Source organism: Seriola dumerili, unplaced genomic scaffold (genome assembly GCF_002260705.1).
Source record: "Seriola dumerili isolate Sdu_G_001 unplaced genomic scaffold, Sdu_1.0 BDQW01000565.1, whole genome shotgun sequence".
In the NCBI taxonomy this organism is placed as follows: domain Eukaryota; kingdom Metazoa; phylum Chordata; class Actinopteri; order Carangiformes; family Carangidae; genus Seriola; species Seriola dumerili.
The window spans coordinates 1,006,926-1,023,550 of record NW_019174820.1 but is presented as its reverse complement, the minus strand read 5'-3'; the positions used below and the strand labels follow the sequence as shown (position 1 = coordinate 1,023,550).

General features: G+C 44.2%; 1 protein-coding gene across 1 annotated transcript in view; it reads right to left on the bottom strand.

The window, feature by feature from the left end:
* The window catches only part of prkd1 (protein kinase D1), a 28,573-nt gene extending 13,620 nt beyond the window's left edge, over positions 1-14,953 (bottom strand). Inside the window, exons 1-12 of the mRNA XM_022764721.1 lie at positions 14,824-14,953; positions 8,340-8,471; positions 8,061-8,230; positions 7,659-7,682; positions 6,388-6,595; positions 5,477-5,554; positions 5,140-5,341; positions 4,923-5,046; positions 4,605-4,682; positions 3,180-3,347; positions 1,806-1,917; positions 55-107 (exon numbers count right to left, since the gene is read on the bottom strand). Of these exons, the coding sequence (XP_022620442.1) occupies positions 55-107; positions 1,806-1,917; positions 3,180-3,347; positions 4,605-4,682; positions 4,923-5,046; positions 5,140-5,341; positions 5,477-5,554; positions 6,388-6,595; positions 7,659-7,682; positions 8,061-8,230; positions 8,340-8,471; positions 14,824-14,938 (1,464 nt within the window). The 5' untranslated portion in view covers positions 14,939-14,953. The remainder of the gene's footprint in view (positions 1-54; positions 108-1,805; positions 1,918-3,179; positions 3,348-4,604; positions 4,683-4,922; positions 5,047-5,139; positions 5,342-5,476; positions 5,555-6,387; positions 6,596-7,658; positions 7,683-8,060; positions 8,231-8,339; positions 8,472-14,823) is intronic.
* Between the last annotated feature and the right edge of the window lie 1,672 nt (positions 14,954-16,625).

The window sequence follows — 16,625 nt, the reverse complement described above, 5'->3', positions numbered from 1 at the left end:
GTGTGTGTGTGTGTGTGTGTGTGTGTGTGTGTGTGTGTGTGTGTGCGCACTCACCACATTCTCCTGGATCTGGCAGTTGGAGACAGAAATACTGATGGAAACTTCCTCTGTTGATGAGACACAAACACGATCAGAGTGAATGACAAACCCTCATATACAGTTCCCTGCAGCTTCTGTTACAGATGAACCTGTGTGTTTACTCTGACTATCACTATATTTACTGTGCATTAATATTAAATGTTATAAACTTGAAGTCTGTTGCCTTCTGGCAGTCAAGACGCCGTCTTATTTTAATGTACATTCCCCACAGGTGAACACGCAGAGTCAGAGAAGGTGCTGCGTCCACAGCCAAGCGTTAGTCATGATCAGTTTGACGTCAGTGGAGGTCTGAAATATCTCTGATGGGATCTGTGAGTGAGCGCGCGCGTGTGTGTGTGTGTGTGTGTGTGTGTGTGTGTGTGTGTGTGTGTGTGTGTGTGTGTGTGTGTGTGTGTGTGGGTGTCGACGGCCCTGAGGGCATCTGAGAGTTTGCAGGAGGATTCAGCTGCAACATGAACATTAATACCTGGAAATGTGTGAAGAGCCCGTTCACAGCCCGTAATGACATTTATATTTGTCCAGTTTCCTTCCAAATACATTTTGACGGCTGCAGGGACGGTGAAGCACGTCCCCGGTTCATATGAAAGTAAAAAGAGGAGACAGAACACTGCCTTTATTCCTCTTTTATTTCTCCCCAAGTAGATTCAAGGCTGGAAAAATGGCTGACAGTGTCATATACAGAGGCATAAGCAAACTTAGTGCCTGCTCAGGGCCCCTGTGGCCACCAGAGGGCCCCCAAGTGTGCTCCGGGATAAGTGTAATATTATGTTAACGGGACTTCCACTGTAAGTCTTCCAGCCTCGTTCAACTGGTGGGAGGACTCAACATAGACCCACAACACGCAGGTGAGATCATGGTCTGGGAACACCTCAGGATCCCCCATGAGGAGCTGTAAAACATGAGGGATGTCTGGACCCAACCCCAAATAAGCAGATCTTGGGATCTTCACTAGAATTTGAAATAAAGTTCTGTGGATTTGAATAAAGTTCAGCTGCACAACATGAGTGTGTGCATAACTGTAGGTCGCACAAGAGCTGACAAATATCAACAACTTGTGGTGCAAACTTGAACATTATGCTGGTTAATCTGAAACAGAAAAGAACTTGCAAATGCTGTACTCAAGTATTTTTTATATTAGAAGATACATTCACACAGACAGAGGGGTCAGGTCATCAACAACTCCTGTATATAGAGTCGGGAGTCATCTGCATAGTGATGAAAATTAATGTTGTCTTCAGTAGTAGTAGTAGTAGTGGAACCAGAATTGAGCCTTGTGGTACTCCACAATGAATATTAATTGTGACTGTGATGAGAAGTTTTGAACTGAGACAGTAACGCTGAAATTTGACAGGTATGTCTGAATCTAGTTTAGGGTTCAGACCTTTACTCTTTTTCCCAATCGATTAAAATAGTGTGATTGACAAAACAGGGTCAAGGCAGTTTGTTGTAAACTGATGATACAAATTCACGTGTCAGCATTAACGCAAAATGTTTGATGTCTCATACAGTTTACCCTAAAACTAATTCAACTTGATGTGAACTTTCAACTTTCAGCAATTAAATCCTTTATCTCCAAAAAATGAGACCAAACCTTTTAAAACCTAAATATAAAACTCAAATAAAAACATGAAAAGCCAAATTAAAAAGACAAATACTACTATATTAGTAATATGTACACAGGTTGTAATGCTGTAATGGTGTCTTACTGTGTCCACTGCGGTGAGAACTATGGGAAATTCCTGTGGAAACAGCTGGCATCAAAGCGTGCTGGATGGCCATCTCCCACATCCGAGCCACATCCTGCCCCACGCCACTGACCTGAAACCAGCCAGCAAAAACTGATGGAGAACCTGGAGAACCAGAGGTGCAACCTTTTCCGGTTTATTTTTTGAAAGACGTCTGTAATTGCGTTTGAGTAATGTGAATACTTAAAGGAAGTCTAACCCTAACCCTGTGTCCCAATTCAGGGGCCTTATCCTTTGGAGGCTGCATTTGAAGACCAGTTGCGTCAGTGGCGAAACTAGACTGCCCCATTTCGTTTCCCATTTCCTGGTCAACGAAAGCAAACAACCCTGACAGAGAGTCTCACACTGTTAAATGTAAGTATTGGGTTTCAGCTCAGTTCAACAGCTAACGGTACAACTGTTAAAACCAAGAGACTTAAAACCTCAAATTTTTGTGAAAAAAAGTTGAGTGTTGTCACGGTTGCTTGGCGACAGGAACTGTGCTTTGAGACGCAACGGTAAGGACGGGAACAGCTGGTGACGCACAGCGAAAATCCTCTGTAGACCAGACCATTTCATTTCGGGCTTCGCGGTCTACGATGGGTATGAAGGGCCGCACCTTCGTAGACCACGTCCTCTGAAGGATGTGGCCCCTGAACTGGGACACAACTGTAGTATAAAGAGCGACAAAGTCCACGTCAGGAGGAGGTTGTGGTGGATGGACGGGTCAACAAAACACACGACTTTCATACAGGAGGCCGGTGCATTCAACAAAGTTAACCATGTTGTTATCACTGTAAACCAACTAACCCATTAAAGCCTATAGCTGTAACCATGGTGATGATGATGGCGCGGTACTCCGCAGTTGGTACGTTCTGTGTATTTGTTATTGTAACCATGACAACCAAGGTCTGGTACACCTGCTGCCGCAGGGGGCGCTATGTCAGGAGACACTCCTATGGGTCTTGTCAGAGGGCTGGAACAAACAACCTTTCTGGTCGCTCAGGTTGGAGGACTGGTTGGTTTGGACCAGTTAAGTTTGTTTATTACCCGTTCTTGTCTTTGTTTGCTGTTTTTAGGTTGTGAAGGTTAATCTGATCATCTAGATGCTCCTGGAGAGTTCATTTTTCACCTTTAAAAAAAACTATGTCTGTTTCATAAGAGTCCGTCAATTGTAAGAGGAAGTTTGCTCAGTTGTCATGGAGATAGATCAGTTGATGTCTAAGTATTAAACTGATAACAGGTGGTTGTATGTGGTCACAGACATGATCATAAAATAATTTATTGAATTAAATGTTTCTTAGTGAGGAGCTACCTACACTGATGCAGTGGATCAGCACATTAGCTTCGTCTCACCAGAATGCTGCTGCCGGTCACGGACGACTCGGCTCTCTGCAGGTTCTCGCCGATGTAGTAGACCAGCGACGCCGTGGCAATCTCAAAGCAGTGAGGATTGGCTCCATCGGGAAGCAGAGAGAAGGTCTGGGCCGGTTCCAGAGACAAGATCTCTGACAGAGGGATCTCCTGCAGACAGAATATACAAGTACAGTGTAATTCTTGTAGCTCTACTACTTGTATTTGAGTGCGATCCCTCACCAGCTTCCCACCCAACAACACTGGCAGTTGTTTAATGGAGGCCAAGCTGGGAGTCTCTACAATAGTGGACAATAGTGCTTCTTCTTCTGCACCATCCACACACCTCATGTGTAGGACTGGAAATATAACCTTAAGATATCAACCAAGATGTGTCTATAGCACACAAAGAAAACAGGGTAAAGGAGTGAAGAAAACAGTCGGCAATTAGCACCAAATGTCCAACCAGATTCATAAATTTCTTAAAGCTATTTGTAAGTTCTGCAACTGCTACAGAGCCAATGTTAGCATTAACAGCTGTTTATTTACCAGTCTTAGCTGTGTTTATAAGATGAGAGGTTATAACACATGCTCTGAGCAGCTACGTCTTCAGGGCAGACTGGACACTACTGACTCGGTATCGGAAAGTGACGGCGATAGCTAGTTAGCATGTTAACATCAATAGAAAAAAAGAAGCTATATAAACAAAGGCAAAACAAAAGTGTTGTTTTCCACCTCTGGAGACAGCTCTAGGTGAGTAAAGGAAGTTTGATGCTGAACTCACAATGTTTCTTCTAGACTGGTGAGTTAACAGCTGCTAATACTAACGTTAGCTATGTAGCAATTTACAAATAGCCCCTTTAACTTGTGCTCTTCATCAAGTAGTTTGTGATTTTCATTAAAATTTGCCAGTTTTAAACTGTGTCTGCTTGTGTGTTTTTTTTGTAACATGAAATTCTTTTTTTGTTCTGCAGAAAAACTATTTTCAAATAAATGTGTCAAAAACTCATTTTTAGCGCTTTTACCAAAAACATAGGAACAACACATTTTGATGCATCTTAATGGTCCATAATGTTTTTTTCTCATAATGTAATTTATGTTCAGGTTGAACTAAAATATGCATCTCTGGTCAAATGAACTTCTCTACATCTATTTTGATGGTGTCATCCATCCAACATTAAGTTTCGTGAAGCTAAAATCAGGATCAGTATGAAGAGGTGAGTGGATTTCATGCAAGAACTAAAAACTAACTTTTCTTTTTAAGTTAATCAAATCTGCTCACAGCAGTGAATTCAGCAGCAGTTTAAACATATGAAAAGTTTATTTAGTTTCTAGTGAGAAACTAGAGATCAGGTGTTTAACAACAAATAAGGAAGTAAATCCAGCTCCACACACACACCTCCATGAGAGAGAGGAGAGTCCTCTTACCTTGTAGTATTTACCTCCGGTGTCGTTCTGAAACAGCGTGATGCATTTACTGTCCAGCCGCCAGTAATGTCTTTTCCTCTGAAACATAGAGATGAAGAGGATACAGATCCACACACGGTTCATAACCAACACGCGTGATGTCAGAGAGGCTCGTCACTAATGCACACACGTTTTTCCACCGCCTCACTGTTATTTTGTCTCTTTACTGCACGCTGTGTGAATTTAACATTTCAAGATGTGGTTATAATCACAGACAGGTGGACAGACAGGTGGACAGACAGGTGAAGAACAAGCAGACAGGTGTAGAGGTTCTGGTACCAGAGTGTCCTTGCTGGTGTAGTGGACCATCCAGCCCTCCTTCATCACGTTGCTGCTCTTCCTCTTCGTGTGTTTGACGGACTGAACGACTCGCATCAGAGGGATGTTGTTACTGGTGGACGGGCTGCAGGGGGCGGGACAAAGCACAACCTCAGATCTACTGTGTGTGTGTGTGTGTGTGTGTGTGTGTGTGTGTGTGTGTGTGTGTGTGTTGTACCTGATGGCCCGGTTGGAGTCGTCCAGGTCGGGGTCGTGCAGGTCGCAGAAGTCGCTGGGCCCCGCCTCCAGCAACAGCCCCCCCTCTGATGTCAGTGCATCATCCATGTCGTCCAACAGGCCGCCGCCTCTGTCCACGTCGTGGTCGTCCAGGCAACCTTCCACCATGACGACATCCGACTCCGCCCCCGGGCTCAGGAGCTCTGTGGATGTTTTCAGGTGAGGACATGTAGACGTGGTTAAAGGTGCAAAGACAGAACTGGGTTCAGGTTAAAGTCTGTGGCTCGACGAGGATCTTCACTTGTATCATTTAAGAGTTTGTTCGTGTAGAAACTTGCCTCCATTTCTAGAAACTTCTCCCAGACAGTTGTTGGGCACTTTGGGAGCACATCGTTTGTGACAGTTGAATTTACAATCTGAGGGAGGAAGAGAAGAGTCATCAGGTCCCAGGAGGCCACAGGAGGTCACAGGAGGTCACTGTTTCAAACAGCTGAAAATGTCCATTCATTCACTAAGTAAACAGGAAATACTTCAGTGTTTTCAGACGACCAGGAAAGGTCAGAGGTCGTGGAGAGGAGGCTGAGGTGAATCGATGAACTTACAGGTTCCCGTAGCGTCTCTTACCAAAAGTCGTTTTCTTGTAACAAGGGGGTGACCACAACCACAACAACCTTTACAGCTTGAACAGAACCCACGCAGCCCGTCCTGGGAGAGAGCGCGGCTGAGGTCACAGTGGCGAGATGTGTCCGCTGCGGGATGTGAAACCTCACCTCATCGATCTGACTCAACACTGACATGAAAGCTTTTCTGTTCTCCAGCCGGTTTCAGAGACATTAACCATGTTTAATCTCACCTCCAGCGCCCTCTGCTCGGATCCACAGGGAGAGGACACTGATAAAGGTCAGTGAGGCGTTTAATAAACTACTGTATATGTATGTAATTTAAAGTTTAGTAAAATACTTTTTCCCGTCACGTGGTAGAGGGTCGGGGGAACCGTCGTGGTTCTGGTTAAAAACAGCAAAACATTAAAACACACAGTCTGATGTTTGCTTCAGTAGTTTCACATCTCCTCTCTCTTCTCTCTGCAGCTCTAGTAACAACAGGTCGGTGAGCCAATCAGAGGATAGGAGGCTCTGAGCTTCCTGCTTCAGAGGACGACCCCTTCAGGTTTGAATGGCCACACGTCGGGCCACATAAACACCTAAATGCTGTTAGCAGGTTGGTAAAGGTTAGAGGAGGTGCTGCTCACCTTTACACTGCAGCCCCTGCCTGAACAGGCCTTTCAGCAGCTTCTTGCAGTGCTGGCAGACGGTGGGTCGAGTGTACGAGTGGATGAGGAAGGTGTGGGGAACTTTGACCTTCGACAACAGGATCTTGTCCAGCTCGATGGGACGGCCGACGTACGACTGGGAGCTGGAGCGGCGCTCTCTGCCGGGGAAGTAATCCAACTGGTTCTTCTGCTGCGAGGACGCAAAGGAAGCAGAGCATCGTGAGACATTACTGATGTTCACGACAGACTCCAGATCAGCGTCGCTTTCCAGTCTGTTCACATGGACCTTTTTCAACCAAGAGCTGAAATTACTGACAGACATCTCGACTTGTGTCTGTAAAATCTAAAAGAGTCATTTTACCCAACCTTCCAGCAGCTGGAGGCCGTGTGGGTTCTCAGAGGGAAATCATCTTCATATATTCTGGTCGTGTCCGTTACTAACTTCGCTCTGGCGGGAGGTTCTAAAGGTTCTCCAGGAAATTCTCCAAATGATAATAATCGGTAGGTACTTTATTACTTTAGTACTTTATTAAACCTGAGGAACATTCAGGGTTAGCAGGAAAGCCGTCACTAGAAAGTGGTTAAAAGCAGAAACATCCACAGTGGACGACCGGATTGGATCTGCAGGAAGGAAAGAATTACTTTTTATATTAGATTATATATTATCTTATATTAGATTATATATTATCTTATATTAGATTATATATTAGATTATATTAGATTATATATTATATTATATTATATTATAGATTAGATTATATTAGATTATATATTAGATAATAGATTAGATTATATTAGATTATATATTAGTTTATAGATTAGATTATATTAGATTATATATTAGTTTATAGATTAGATTATATTAGATTATAAATTAGATTGCAACAGGACAAATGAATTAAAGGATAAAGAAAAAGATGGATGCATCACACCTGTACATCCATCATTTCTTTAATGTTAAAAGGGTTTGAGCGTCATACAGATGGAACCTGATTTTTTGCTTTTAGTTTTTTTCTGTTTTGTATTTCTTTCTTTTCTTCTTTATTTATTGATTTGTTTGATGTCTGTGCTCTGACTCACGTTACTGGTCGTCATTGTCCATCACTGTTTGAATGGACGTTAAAGTAACAGAACGTTGTTTCCAGCCTCTGACAGATTCACGTTTGTGTGTAGAACCAGACAGAAAGTAAAACAGTCGAGTTCATATTTAAAGTGTCATGTAGTGAGAGTGTGATCATGGACGGACTCACCTCCATGCTCGGACTGACTGGAGACTGACAGTGAGAGAGAACAGAAGGAGGAGAGAGTTAAACACGGGTTTAAATGTACAATGTAAACACAGTGGTTTTAAATCAAAATCTGAGATAGATAGATAGATAGATAGATAGATAGATAGATAGATAGATAGATAGATAGATAGATAGATAAACAGTTAATAATAAATAAACATATAAACCCTCCACAATAATTTTTTACCTGCCAAATCAAATCAAATCAAAGTGTCCCAAACTGGCAAAAAAAAGAGATTTATTCAACGGTAAATGTGTCACAGTTGTAGTTACAGTTGACAGCCATAGCAACAGTAACTAGGGGGGCAGGGCTTAGTGAACTGACGACCTGGCGATCAGGTGTTGGTATTCCAGACTACTGACCAGTAAAGCATCGTCGGTGTAGTGGGGGGGTGAGGGCTCGGCAGAGAGGGGGCGGCCGATGTTGACCAGCCCCCCCGTCAGGGAGACGTTGGACGGGCGACGCCTCCTCACCCCGCTGCAGTTATTCGGGATCTTAAAGGCACAGCGCTTGTGATAGTTGAGGCCACAGCCTGGACAGAGAGACGACAAGACAACAGGGACGTCTGAGCTGGACCCGTCTGTCCATCAACAGCTGTTTGTCAACAACAACAACAACAACGTGTGAAGACACATCGGTACCTTCACATTTGAGCCCCTGTCGTACGAGCCCCCACAGCATCTCTCCACAGTGGTCGCAGAAGGCCGGAGCTCGGTACGAGTGGACGAACAGACAGTGCGGACGGATCTGGAAGTCCTCCACTGTGGCCGACGCTGCAGAGGACGAGAAGACGTTTGGGTACAAGTGAACTCAACACCCGGCCTCTGAGTCAGCTGTAGACCGGGGGACACAGAGAAGAACCAAACGTTTCCTTTATACCACGGTATAAACCGTCTCATGGTTCCTCACATGTTATGTTTCACTTTATTCTTTGTATTTTCTTTGCATTTATCATTCACATGTCGAAGGGAGAGATTTTAAGGACCCACAGATGAAGATGATGTAGATGCCGATCAAAGTTTATTTATTTAAAGAGTGAAAAACAAAAGTCTTACTGTGGAGCAGAAAGAAACAAGATCCATACAGGTGTGACAGGAAACCCGCAGTCCAAACAACAAAATCCAAAACTCAGGAACGGGGAAGGAAAACTTAGAGAAGAACACGAATAAGAAAAGTGAACAGAACCACGAGGAGACACAGGAGACGCTGAGCTGAAACAAACCAGAGCAGACGAACTGACAAAGACAAAGCACAGAGACGAAATACACACCAGGGAGACAAGGCTGATTGAACACAGGTGAAACACATTAGGGCGGGGCAGACAATCAACATGGAGGGAAACACAAGACAGAGACAGGAAGTAGAACTTACATGAGACGCACAAGGGAATTGACTTCAAAATAAAACAGGAAGTAATCAAAAGTCCAAAACAAATACCAAAGGTGATCAAACATAAAATGTCCATCAGGACAAACCCTGCTGCCGAGTCCGACCCTCATTTCACCGCTTCGCTTTGTTCACTGACAAATAAAACTTTGAACTGCTGTTTATTGGCAGCATCACCTATACCTGAAACATAGAATACAATAATATAATTCAAACCAATCAATCAATCAATCTACTTGTGTAGCACTTTTCATACAGGTCAGTGCTTCACAGATGACTGAAGCTAAAAAGAAAAAGGGCAAAACTGACAATGAGATACAATAAAATAATTAAAAAAGCTAGAACATCAGCAAAAAAAACATTTAAAAATTATACACTGATAATTGTTATATAATTATTAAAATTATAATAACAATTACATTTATTATAAGAAAATGATGTAACCCCCCACAATATCTTATACTGTGATATTTGGAGTTTTGAGACTCAGTCTGAATATTCAATAAAAGACAATCAACATTTTTCAAACTCAAAACGTTTAAAACATTAAAACAAACCAAAAGTAAAAAAAGAAAGATGATGATTCCAGTAAAACAACAATCAGAGCAAACACACCAGAGACCCTGTGACACGATGCGTCACTCTGAAGTCATTTTTCCCTGTTGTAAAGTGGCTCAGTGACGAGCAGCTGCTGATCCGGGGCGACTGGGCTCGTGGCCATAGTGGCCATCTGAGCCCAAACATCTGCCAGCTGTTTCCACAAAAACCCAGTTGGGTGCACATGGCAGCACCAAGAGACCCCGCTGAGAGACCCACAACACGGAGGAAGGAATCAACTGGCCTGTGTGGAGAGTTCAAAGTGCCTCCGCCACTCAGACTAGTTTCAGGTCACATCCATGTTTATCCAGACTCATAATAAATATGAAGCATTTCTGTTAAATTTTGTCATAATTGCTGTGTGAAGTCTTTAGTTATGGCTATAAGGTGTTAAGCGAGGTCACACTGGCCTTGACCTTTGACCTTTCACCACCAAAATCTAATCAGTCTGTGCTTGAGTCCAGGTGGATGTTTTTACCAAATTTGAAGAAATTCCCTCAAGGCGTTACTGAGATACTGCGTTCACGAGACCAAAACCACACTTTGTGAGGTCACCATGACCTTGACCTTTGACCTTTCACCACCAAAATCTAATCAGTTCATTCGTGCATCCTAGTGAATGTTTGTGTCAAATTTGAAGGAGTTCCGTCAAGGCGTTACCGAAATATCGTGTCCACGAGAAGGAGTCCTGAAAACAAAATGGCTGCCGCTCTGACTGTTGCCGGGCGGAGGAAAGATAAAAAAAGAGAATCCAGAATCCAGTCCTGCTTTCAGGACCAGAGCGGACGCACACAGGTGTTTTCACTCACAGAGCCTGATTGGGCCTGTTCTCAGGACGGAGTGGGCGTGCAGAGACTGTGCTTGATTATCATTTCTCCTCGCTCTCTGTCAGCGCTGCACCTGTTGAGGCGGGAAAATGCGCGGCTTTGTCTTTCTGATTGAGACATTGTGACGGCGCTCTGGCTCGCTCGCCGTGGTCTGCAGGTTTGTGTCTCGCCCTGAGCTGCTTGTGTTTGTGTGTCCCTTCAGCTCCTGGTAGGTGGAGATGAACTGGGTGCACCCCCACATCTGCTCACTCTCTGGCTCTTACGCCATGTTTTATTTTTATTCCTCGGCGACAGTCACAGCGGCAGCCATTTTTGTTTTCAAGTGATTTTACATCCGTCTCATTCTCGTGGACTTGATATCACAGTAACACCTTACCTGAACTTCTTCAAATTCGGCACAAACCTTCACTTGGACTCAAAGACAAACTGATTAGATTTTAGTGGTCAAAGGTCAAAGGTCAAAGTCACGGTGAACTCACTTCAGACACACTGTGACCTCACAAAACACATTGTTTGGCCATAAATCACAATTTCATTCACTATGACACAATTTAACTCCTTTTTTTATCCCAAAGGTCAAAGGTCAACTTCACTGTGACATCATAATGTTCTGCAAAAACACTTCTGGTCATTATTCACCACTGTAAGTCAGGAAGGAGAGACTGTTTCCTGTGACCGGCTGATTGGTGGAGGAGACGACCAGGTGTGATTCTAGCTGTTTGTTTGGGTTACAGTCACACACTGACCTGTTCATACATTTATCACACACTTGTTGTAATTTCTATTGTTTGTATTTGTAGCAGCAGGACGGTGTGTATACAGCTGAGTCTAAATAAACAACAGTGTGTGTGTTCACGGTGATGAAGGAGCACGTCACCCGCGGCAACAGTGGTGTGTTTTAACAGCTTCAGGAAACAACAACGCTCTGCGGCTCAGAGGAAGAAGATACATCGAGCTTTGATTCACACACAATAACAGTTAATAAGAGACATTCAGTGCTGCTTTCAGGAAAATACAGAACATCAGAGTTTTCCTTCAACTCGCCAGAGAGAGAGAGAGAGAGAGAGAGAGAGAGAGAGGAGAGGGCGGGAGATAAACACGACAACAGAGAGAGGGAGTAATGAATGGGTTGTTAGGGGTATTTTGTAAATGTTTGGGAGGTATGAGAGGCTCTTAGCGGGCGCAGATGGACTGAGTGTTTGTTTGGTTGGCCAGCAGGCTTGGCAAGGCATGATGGGTAGTTTGGGATATGGTTTTCGCTCCATTCCGCTATTTTTCTCTCTCTCTCTGCGTGTTATATCTGAATCTCTCTCGCTTTTTCAAGAGCTCTCTCTCTCTCTCACACACACACACACACACTCTCTCTCTCTCTCTCTCTCTCTCGCCCCTGTGCTGTGGTCCTCCAGCAGAATACGGCTCTGATTAGACATTCTGCTGCAGGAAATTACCTCCATTTATTCAAATTATTGTTTATGCCTTTTGTTTGGAGGGCCAACATACGTTTGGAAGTCTGAACAAGCTCCCGAACTGTTATTATATGCTTCAGAAAATGACTTGTGTGTTGTATGTATGTGTGTGTGTGTGTGTGAGGGTTTCCTAGGTAGTCCTTGTCTGAGTATAAATGCCTGTGTTTATGTGTGTGTTCTCTGTGGTGGAATTAGGAGCATTAAGAAGCACTCGCTGCTAGCTTGTTAACCCACAACCAGAAAACAAACACCGCGGGTGGAGAAACTGTAAACCAGCGGCCGGGTGAGACGCGCTAATAATCACATTCATGTTTCAGCTGTTCAGCCCAATAAGTACGTGACTGAACTTTTAATCGTGGGGAATAATCTACGAGTCATCGAGCGGCTCAACGCGACGGAAGAGTCTCAGGACGACATCCGTTAAAAGCGGCATTAATTACCCTGAATGACGGACTTTGGCTGACTGGAGGTGTGAGAGGGAAAGCTGAGTTGTGAAATCCCATCATCCTCTGGGTTTACTGGGGATTGTAAACAACCTTCATCAACACGCACGCTGATTTAAATAACAACAAAAAGACAGGAGGAAACAACAGAGTTTGTTAACTAGCTCCCTGGTTGAAATCACAGCCAATAAAACCTGTGTGGCTGAGTATTTCAGGACTCATCAACATGTTTGTTTTTTTTTTTTTGTTTTTTTTTTTTTACAGGTCGTTTGTGACCAATCAGCTCGCTTGGCTGGAGCTGCCTGTTACACCATACAAGGTTAATTTCCTGTTTGTTTCCTCCACACTTGGAGCTGTCACTGGGACTGGCAGAGAGCCGTTAACAAAAGTGTTTTTAACTGAGTGTCAGCATCCTGACGGGGGGGGGGGGGGGGGGGGGTGAGGAGGAGGAGGGGAAAAGGTAGAGGAGGAGGGAGGAGGAGGAGAAGAAGGGGAAAGGATTAGTGAACGATGGTGGGAGATTGTAAATGATCTGTAAAATAACGAGGAGGATAACGAGCAGGAAGAAGAGGAAAAGAAGAAGAAGAAAACAGATGGGGGGGTAAATAAAGTGGTCGATGGATAGAAGGAAGTAAATACAGAAGAAGAGGAAGTAAACAAACACAAAGAGGAAGGAAAACTGTTCTCATTCCCAGTTTGGCCAATAGAGACGAACCAGATGATAAAGTGTTTTTTGCAGATTTCAGGTAAAAACACTCAGAGAAACCAAATCCTGCAAGGTTTGGATGGTGGGTCCAGGTGGGCGGGGCTTGGTGACTGCTTTGTTGTGACATCACAAAGTTCCAGAAGTCCTGACGGCTGGTTTTAAGGCTCAGTTTCTGAATACAGGCTGTGTGCATTTCTCTGTGGACTGAGGCTTTGATACTTTCACAGTATTAATATAGAAGCTAGAGCTGATCTATAATCACACTACACATGGACACACACCTTTACACTGGAGGAGCTTTAAGATAATTACACATAATTTTTAGTCTTCCTGAGAAAATTTAGCAAATCTCAGCTGTTAGCTTGGTGAGAACATTTTAATTACTGATTGGAACAAAAATATATAAATTAGATACAAGTTGTCTTAAACCAGAATTTACTTCACTGTATACACGCAGAGAGGAAAAGAAAAAAAAGTGTGAAAATGCAAACATCACCATTAAAACACACACACACACACACACACACACACTGTAGTGGGTGGTGACAGAGCGGCAGGAAATTGGGAAGCAGCAGTTGTCAGGCCGTTAGCGTAGCGTGGTGTGAACACCTGAGTCCTGAGCTGGACAGCAGCCAGACAGATGAGTCTGACGGAGACGACATCAGACTGAGACAGAGAACTGTTGTTGTCGCATCTGGACAGTTTTACCCAGAATCCTCCTGTGTCTTGAGGTGAGATTTATTGACAATAAAAGAAACACTTACTGTTGCCAGAGTAGAAAGAAAAGTGGAGCCGACAAATGAGACAAGAGTGATGAGGTTTATAGTGTTGACAAGTGTGTGTGTGTGCGTGTGTGTGTGTGTGTGCGTGTGTGTGTGTGTGTGTGTGTGTGTGTGTGTGTGTGTGTGTGTGTGTGTGTGTGTGTGTTTGTGTGTGTGTGGGTAAAAGAGAGCATCAACCATGAGGAAGGTGAGACATCTACACAAACACACACACACACACACATCCATACAGTGAGGTGAAGTCTGACCCACTGAGCATTTGACACCTTTACAGGATCAACTACGCGACTCCCCACAGCTCAGACACAAACACACAAACACACAAACACACAACCGAACTCTGAATCTAACACTGATTTTACACTTGATTTTAGTTCCCTTTTTGTATCAGTGTGTGATCAGGCAGAGTCACAGACTGGATCCATGTCTCAAGGGGAGTTGGGCTGGTCTCAGTATATGTGGGCTCAATGTGACAACACATAATTATATGAATGTAAATAATACATTATAATTCATGAATCATATAAATTAAAGCTACCAGACCTTGCAGCTGTAGGTTGTACCGGTGCCAGTCAAACTGGCGCCATTAAAAGGAGCTGAATTAGCTATTAGCACTTCCTGTTTGCAGTGTACACATGGATGTACAGACAACTGTCTCTAGATCACTGTGATACTGAAGGAAACTTAAAACATACAAGTTCTGTAGCACTTTATTCTGGAGGGACATCAGAGATGATGATATCCTCAGGAAGTGATGTCACACTGAATCATATCAATATGTGTTTCATGTCTGTGTGTTCAGGTGTGACTGAGTAATGACTCTGAGGAGGATGGCCATTTTTCTATCAAATGAACCTCATACAGTACCCCCCCCCCCCCCCCCCACCAGCCCCTCCCCCCACTGTCACCACCTCTCACCTGACAGCACGGCCTCCACCAGGTCTCCCTCCTGGATCTGAGAGGCGGAACGCAGCAGCTGCAGCACGTTCTCCGACGTCTGGTCATGGCGAAACAGCAGGATCTTCTCGTACATCCCGTAGAAGCCGCACTCCGGTAACTGAGACACACAGAGAGCAGAGGACTGAACGGGTCTGAGCGTGGGACGACAGACACTCTTTTAATGATTTGTTTGAAAACTGTTTCCACTTGGAATAAGGGAGACGCCTTATTCTCACTGGAACATCAGTCAACGATAAAGGAAAGGTTGAAGTGTTATTTGGTCCATAAAGCTTCATAAACCTGCTGTTACACTTTGTTTTTAGTGAAGGTTAAACAGACGTGATCTACCGTGTCAGCCAGTTTGTTTCCCCCCTGTTTCTATGCTAAGCTAAGTTACCCAGCTGCTGGCTGTAACTTCACGGTCAGACATGAGAGTTGTCAGAGCAGGAACAACTGAACCTAAAATACATGACAAACCAAAGTGAAAAGGGGAAAAAGGTGTTTTTATTAAATAACAAAAAGGGAAACTTACAAAACAGAGATCCAAAAAAAACAGGTATGAACAACAAAACAGAAAATCAGAGAACACTGGGAACACTGGGAACACTGGGAACACAGGGAACACTGGGAAAACTGGGAACACTGGGAACACTGGGAACACAGGGAACACTGGGAAAACTGGGAACACTGGGAAAACTGGAGCGCAACTGGAAACTGCAAAAATCCAAACTGAGTGAAACAGGACGACAACGGGAGAGAAACAGACGGGCTGACGGAGATAAAGGGGAAGACAGAGACTAAATACACAGGGGGGGGGGTAAGGTAATAGAACACAGGTGGAACACATTTCACCAGGAGGGAAACACAAGACAGGAAGTGAACGAACATGAGACACACAAGGGAAGTGGTTACAAAATAAAACAGGAAATAAATTAAACGATCAAACGTTCAAACAAAAAGTGTCTTCTTTGGGCAAACCATGACAAGAGTGCTATCACTCCTGCATCTAAAGCCCCTTTTCCACTGGTGAAGGAAGCTGCTACGACCCGCTGACATCAGGCTTTTGTCAGCAGTGGAAAAGGGTGAAATCGCTGCAGCAGACGCAGGGTCTATCAACAGCAACAGATCCTTCCTACGTCTGCACAGCAACCTGCAGCTCACTCTTCCTCCCTTGCATCTGTGTGTGTGCGCTCTGTTCCCTGCAGTTGTGTGTGTCCTCTCAGGTGAACTCCACTCGCAGTGTAAAAGCAGGTTTACTCACGTTTTGGTGTAAAAATGTTCAAACGCTCGGAGAGGAAGCAAACTCACCCGACCTGAACGGCCACACAGGTTGTTTGTTTCAACCCTCTGATACGACTCATACGAGCGTTTCCTGAAATAGCGCCCCTGCGGCGGCAGGCGTACCTGACCTTGGTTGTCATGGTTACAATAATAAAGATGCGGATTGTACCGAGAGCGGTGTAACTACCTACACCGCCATTGTTACTCTAATAACAGTCAAGGCTCGGGTAGGTTTAGGAAAAAATGGTGATTCCGGTTAAAATAATTACTTCCTTAACATTACACGGTCTTTGTTGTCATGGTTACAACATAAACAGCTGGTTTCACGCGGGAATCGAACACACGGCTCTCCTGTGTCACAGCCATCCACCACCACCTCCTCCTGACGTGGACTCTGTATCTCTTTACTCGACGTCACCGACACTTTCCCCTTCGCTCCTGTCATCATCACTACGACCACTAGATGTCGCCTAGCAACAAAACCTGACTATGATGCCATA